Source organism: Corylus avellana, chromosome ca5 (genome assembly GCF_901000735.1).
Source record: "Corylus avellana chromosome ca5, CavTom2PMs-1.0".
Taxonomy (NCBI): domain Eukaryota; kingdom Viridiplantae; phylum Streptophyta; class Magnoliopsida; order Fagales; family Betulaceae; genus Corylus; species Corylus avellana.
In genome coordinates, this window is record NC_081545.1 from 7,129,621 (window position 1) to 7,136,736 (window position 7,116).

The 7,116-nt window shown below is 38.0% G+C and overlaps 1 protein-coding gene across 2 annotated transcripts; it reads right to left on the reverse strand.

The window, feature by feature from the left end:
* Positions 1-1,924: 1,924 nt before the first annotated feature.
* LOC132182648 (G-type lectin S-receptor-like serine/threonine-protein kinase At4g03230) lies at positions 1,925-6,369 on the reverse strand. Of its 2 annotated transcripts, XM_059595952.1 has the most exons (8): positions 5,004-6,369; positions 4,221-4,682; positions 3,748-3,900; positions 3,419-3,630; positions 3,116-3,326; positions 2,753-2,990; positions 2,494-2,644; positions 1,925-2,408 (listed from the first exon to the last, which is right to left on the reverse strand). In XM_059595952.1, exons 1-8 carry the CDS (start codon positions 6,352-6,354, stop codon positions 2,112-2,114), a joined length of 3,075 nt encoding a protein of 1,024 aa, XP_059451935.1. In that variant the 5' UTR covers positions 6,355-6,369; the 3' UTR covers positions 1,925-2,111. The 2 variants fall into 2 exon arrangements, with proteins under 2 accessions (XP_059451935.1, XP_059451936.1); XM_059595953.1 differs by lacking the exon at positions 1,925-2,408 and having other exon boundaries at positions 2,499-2,644; positions 2,796-2,990.
* Positions 6,370-7,116: the final 747 nt, after the last annotated feature.

Genomic DNA, 7,116 nt, shown 5'->3' on the forward strand with positions numbered 1-7,116 from the left:
ACATTTTCAAAATCATTATGAGACCCAAAGAAGGCCTAAAAGTCTTAAATAAGCCTAAAAGGCTCATTATCTGATATGCAAATATGCAAATAGCTTAGTAATCAATTGTGCGAATCCAATTACCTAAAAGTGATAATTATATAACGCAGATGGGGAGATGCTGTTATTGCTAATACCTAGTGAGTACTAGTCCCGAACAAAGCCGCAGACAACACCTTCAATATATGACTTCCTCAAAGTCCAATTCCCAGCCTTCCTAATCTTCCGAACGCCCACATTTTTTTATTATCTAATTTTATTTTTCAATTTTCAAGGGAACCAAACAGAAACCACCTAATCAAACCAAAAATCATCTTTCACTCACCGAACCGTCAAGGTCCAAGCACTCGAGAGGTGGGTCCCGCCTCTGGTGGCATCTACATGCAGAAGAAGCGGTTCAGGGACGGTACTCCTTGGAGGAGCTGCGGCGAGGGGTCCAGCTGGGCTAGTGTAGTGTACGTTTCTAACATCACAGAGACGGAGAGAGAGAAACGTTGGTAGTAGGGAAAGATTGAGTTGAAAGCAATTTTTGTGGTGTACGCATTCACAGCAGCTTTTTCGTTAGTATTTATAAGTTTAGGAAATCAAACTATTTTTGCTTTCGTATTTAAATATATTTTACAATAGGTTTTTTTTTTTTTTTTTTTAATAGTTTTCTATAATATTAAAATTTTATTTGTAGGGAAGGGAAGCAGCTTTAGGGGAGCTGCCAGGAATGCTGAGTGATTATTCAAATGTTTTAACAACTTCCTACTGCCTCAGAGTCATAATGTAGGGTTTCCGAGTGGGAAAAGATGCATTTCCTTTGTCTTCACTGGTTTCACACCCTCCCCTCCCCGTACCGCCAACTATATATGAACATGTGATACTAGTACTACTCATAAAAAAACAAAAAGAACATGTGATATTCGGCTCTGATGCTTTTATTTATTTTTTATTCATTTATGTGAAAAAAAAAAGGTAATAGTGTTTGGTATGAAAAAGTAAAAAATTTCTATTGTACTAATTTTTTTATTTGGATAGTAGTAAAAAATAATTACTGTGATTTAAAAGTAAGAATATTAGGAGTTGAATATATATATATATATATATATATATTTTTATGAATAATGAATGGCTCTTGCCAAATGGAACCTGGGTCCACGCATTCTTGCACATGAACATGGAGTTGCTATTCAGCTGCCGTATTCCATTCCACCTAGGGTACGCAGACTTTGATCATTTATGGCTCAAACATTGCTTTGTGCTTTCTGATAAAGTAATAATTAAGTAATTAAATTTACCTATTCTTATAAACATAAATTTTTAGGACAAGAGATGTTTTAACTTAGTATCATTGATATCTTGAGATTCTTTAAGGGTTATAAGTCTTTATTTTGAAAGAACTTACAAAGTTAAATTCTGTACAGAGGTGATATATTTACTTTATGGCCTCCAGCTTCCGTACAGCTACGATCTACATCTAACAAAGTTACAATCTTGCCCAAGTCTTGCTAACTAAACATGAGACTCAAGCGAAAGGAATCAAACAAGCAACGACTATTGATTGGCATTATAATATTACATTGGAATAATAGACGGTGGAAGAGTAAATTTAGGCTTTAGGATCTCATTGAGGATTGAGGAACTTGATTTAGTCAAAAACTAGGCAGCCAACTCTGGCTCAACTTTACCTAACTTAATTCTTGCTTGTAAATAACACTGCTCAAACCCTCGGCCAGAAAAAGCAAAAAGAAGGAAAAAGAAAAAAAAAAATTATTACACTTGAATTAGTAGAGATTATATGCAAACTTGAACTCGAAAAAGAAGAGTGACCAAAGTAGTTATTGGAAGTATGTGTTACTTTACAATGACTAATACACAATAGCAAAAGAAATTACAATCATTACCAAATACAGTTACCATAAATAGGTTTCAATTAAAGGAATGGGTATTGGGAGAAAAGTTTCATTTAGATGAAGAACTAATACAACCTTCTTTTATATAGAAACCAATATTTTGTCCACTAAAACCTTTGCAAATGTAGTAAAGGACAGCTGGCAAGATCTTGCATTTGTACCATGCATTATCAATCATCTTCCTTCAAGACTAATAGTTAATTCTGTATTTGTTTCCAGTCTAATAGAATTAGCTGAGTCGGAATGGTCGGTCCCAGGAACAAAAGCTGGCCGTTTTGGAGTTGAAATTGTTCCAACTTCACTATCAAGCATTGCAACAACATTTAACATGGTAGGGCGGTCATTTGCGTCATTTTGTACGCATAAAAGTCCAATATTTACGCACTTCACGAACTGGTCTGCATTGCAAACTTCACGTAGAGTATGGTCCATTAAATCCAACACCTTGTTTTCTACCCACAATCTCCATGCCTGAGACAATTTTAAAATCACAATTTTTATGGGAGTATAAAATGATAAAAGATATTAATGACAACAGAAAATTAAACAAACTTACATAACCTAAAAGGCTTGGGGCTAGTTCTGACTCATAAAATCCTGTATTCTTTTTTCCACTTATAATCTCAAGTAGAACTACACCAAAGCTAAAAACATCGGATTTGATTGAAAAAATTCCATGTTGTGCGTACTCCGGAGATATATAGCCACTGCTTACCAACATATATATTTCATCAGTAAAGACATATAGCACTCATATATTTTGTGTAAACAAAGTTGGGGAATTGAAACTTGTCTATAGTCTAACGCAAACTTACTGAGTTCCAACTACTCTAGTTGTGTTTGCCCCGGTTTGTTTACCTTCAACCATCTTTGCCAATCCAAAATCAGATATTTTGGGGTTCATCTCGTTATCTAGAAGAATGTTGCTAGTTTTCAAATCTCTATGAATGATCCTCAGTCTGGAGTCATGATGAAGATAAACAAGCCCACGAGCAATTCCCAAAATGATTTTGAAGCGCATCTCCCAGTCCAAAGACATGCTTAGCTTTTGATCTTGCAAAGTATCCATTTGCCATTCAAGAGAACAATTATAGCAATAGTAATGAATCAGCTTTTACTCAAACAAGATAAATTTATCAAGCAGTGCAATATATTAGGAATTTGGTTTAGAAACCAACCAAATATAAATGAGTCTAAGCTTTTGTTTGGCATGTACTCGTAGAGTAAAATCTTTTCATCTCCATTTATGCAATATCCTCGAAGCCTAACAAGATTCCTGTGTTGAAGTTTTGCAATCAACACCACCTCGTTTTTAAATTCTTGTAACCCTTGCTTTGAGACACTTGAGAGCCTCTTTACAGCAATCTCTTGACCTCCTGGAAATGTGGCCTGGGATCAAAGTCACCATACTCACAATATTACCACTAACCAAAAACTAGTTTACATGAAGATTAAATGGAAATTAATGCTGTTAAAATCACCTTGTGAACAGACCCATAGCCCCCCTTTCCAAGCTTCTTTGCATTTGAGAAGTTATCTGTAGCAGCTAGAATACATTCCAAATCAAAAAATGGTACATCTATGCCATTCTCATCTTCTTCTCTGAACTCACCCGAGTCCATCAAGTCTTTGACATGTTTTTCAGTGTCTAATGCACGTAATACTCGATTTCTTCTACTACTTTTTCTACTTTCTGAGTTAGGAAGACAACCACATATGAAAGGATAAATAATTTTATTTTCATTCAAAGGGGCAAAACCTCAAATGATACACGCTGCACAGTATGCATTATGAAAAGCGAGACCTATACCTTCTTCCTTGGCCTTCTTTCTTCTCCATACATATACAAAAGTAATGGAACATGTGAGAGCAAACACGCTTATAATCAAAGGTACCATTCCACACAGAAGCAACCACTTCTTTCTTTTTGAAGGCTTTTTAAACGACTGAGGAGTATTACCTTCTACAAGAAAGAGATAGGACACCCATTATATTAGTAAAATTGAATAAGCTCCAATCACTATATTAAAATGATAATAAATAAAATTTAATTGAAATATTGTACAAAATTATTTTTGCAATTATAATTACAATTTTTTGGTCAAGGTCATGATCATGATATTGCTAAAAAGATGACTTTGAAAATTCTAGGAAATAAACACCTAATTTCTACGTAAAATTAGAGGTGGATTATACATAAAGTAAATGAAAACTTTTCAATAACAAAGAAATCTTAATTAGCCAGATTATATCTTGATAAAAATATATGAATAGCATCCTTACCTTTAGTAGTACAATTTAAAATTGTGCCATTCCATAAGAAGTTTTGCTTGCAAAAGCACCTCTTCTTTCCATCTATTGCCATATTACAATTTGAATTTGGCCAATCCTTGCAATCTTTGGACGAATTACAGCTTGGCTGCTGCGGGGGGTCCCAACTAATGTCTATTTCATCTTTAACTTCAGAGCTATAATTCCTCTTGAACGGCAATGACACATTGAGCAGTTGAGTTCCTCTTGAATTTATATCATATCCTGCATATTTGACTTGGATGACAAATGTCTGTGCACTTGGATCGATTTTGGTGACTCGATAGGTGCCACTGGGTGCCTTGAAGCTAACCTGGCCCGAGGAAGTGTTGCAGTAGAAACTAAAGTAGATGGGGTCACCGCAATTTATTCCAGTGCTTAGCGGATAGGGGATCAAGTTTGAGCCACAAGGCTCACAATTCCTAACTGTTGATTCTGCAAAAGGTATAAAATTTGGAGTAGTAATTAAACACTAAAAGATGAGATTATATACCTTTACTAAATTAGTCATATCAGTATCTGTTATGGTGCACCGGTGAGAGTTGAGTCTCATTGAAAAAGTATAAAGAAAAATATTAGTTAATATACTAAAGTGAATCATAATTCATTAGCTTATACTTTTGGGTTAGCTAAAATAATGTTCAACTATGTATATTAATATACTATTGGTAAAAACTCAATAACGACTTTATCTCCAACAGAATGTGTGGATGCAATTAATCCCGGCCAGCATATTCCAATGTGTAGAAGGAGTACCTATAATAGATTTTGGCACGCGGACAGAGACGTTACAAGCACGGTTTGTGTACTCCTCTTGAAGATTACTTAGTTCCGAAGTCCAAATTTTGCAGTTGTCGATCCCAGTAGTTCGTTTCGTGCTGTTTTGAGCTACCTCATATGAATAAGCCTGGCACAAGCTCACGGCAAGGCACTGCTTTCTGCATTTTGTTTCATTTATTTCGGGGAAATCAGAGTCTGGCTTGCCCACTTTCATCATCTTTAAGTTCAAGAACATGTCGCTGTTGTCAGATGATGTCGAATTTCTCCTGCACCCGTCTGAAAAATCTCCAGAATCCCAATTCTTGGGGTTAGCAGGCTGGAACCCAGGCAAACATTTGCAGATCAACCTATTGTTAATATTGCAGATGCCGAATTCCCCACAAGCATGGTAAACGCCACATTGGTCTTCCGGCTTTCTCCATATCAAAGACCAATTTCTCTCGTCCACATCCCACTTCAGATACTGTAATTCCCCCGTATAATTCATCACTAACCTTGCGTAACTATCATTCGTATAATTCATCCTTCCGTAATTATCCAGCCGAGGTTGTTTTGGGGAATTTGGCAAAAGTGGGAACTTGGTATTGCTGAAATTTGACAACAAGTAGTCATAGGGCATTTCATCTGAGCTCAAGAAGTTGCCTGACATCCAACTTCTCCAATAATCCAATGGCTTTTTTGTGATAACGTAGTGGCCCTCTCCTTCTTGATCTTGCTTAAACGTGAAATTCCCTTTTCCCGGGTCACCATCACCTGTCCATGAAATCAACTCGAGGTGTTTATCCATCTTCATACCTGGAAGAAATGTATCCGTTGGATTTTGGAAGCTCTCCCAAAGACTCTTCGCCAACTGTTCATCCCTTAAGACAAGGTTTCCAGAATCCATGAGCTTCACAGTACGATTTGTAGACGAAGAATTCTCAACACATACTGTACTCCAATAAACGTATCCGGTAGTATCCCAAATCTTAAGGTTGCCATCTTCTGCAATTCCAAAAGAAACTCCAGTGGAACGGTCAGTAACAGGGTTGTCTCTGTTGGCAACCCATACAACTGTTTGTTGATCCCATTCGTTATACCATATCCCGACATACCTTTTGGGGCTTGCGCTTCCCGTTGCCTTGAAGAATCCCAGTTTAAACCTTCCTCCACTGGAGACAAGGGTTGTTCCTCCTCCATCGTCAGTAATCCGCTCGCCATGCTTCAAAGTATCTCTAGCATCGCAATCCACACGACAGAAACACAACAAGAGTATGGACAAGAACAAGATGGACGACAGAAAACTTACAGACAATATGCAGTTGAGTTTTCTTCTTTGGCTTGCCATTATCAGGAGACTTACGGATTGCATTTTGAATCTATTTCCCAAAAAAAAAAAAAAGAGGAAGAAAAATGAACGCATTTTGAATGCCAAGGGTAGGGCTGGGCAAAAACCCGCCCAACCCGCAAACCCGCCCCGCACCGCCCCGATCCGCCCCGCCCCGCGCGGATTTTGAGTGTATTTTTGCGGGTACGGGTGGATTTTCCCCAACCCGCGCGGGGCGGGGCGGGTCGCGGGTTTTGAAATCTTTTTCTTGCGGGTACCCGCCCCGCCCCGCCCAACCCCACATAGCTATAAAACATAAAAAACCCTAACCCTAACATATTTTTCTAGCTAGCGCCGTTTCTCACTTTCTCCTCTCTCTCGTCTCTCACGCTTCTATCTTCTCTCTTGTTCTCTCTCCATCTCTCATCTCCTTCTCTCTTCGTCTATGCCGCCCTTCATCTATGCCGCCGCTCGACATCCTCCGGCCATGGGCTAGTGCGCCGCTCCCACCTCGAGACCACAATCCAGGTTTTTTTCTCTCTCTCAAGAGATCTCAAGTTTTTAGTCTAGATTTCAAATTGTTTTTCTCCCTCGTCCAGATTTAATTCCAAGTTCTTTGGTTTAGGTTTGATTCAAGGGTTCTGATGTAGGTTGTGTAACTTGGGTTTGTTTAGGAGGAGAAGAAATTTGCAGAAGAGATGAAACGAAAAAGAGAGAAAGAAGAAGACAAGCCGGCGGAGGAAAGAAAGGAGAGGATCTGAGGAAGAGAAAACCCAACCCGCA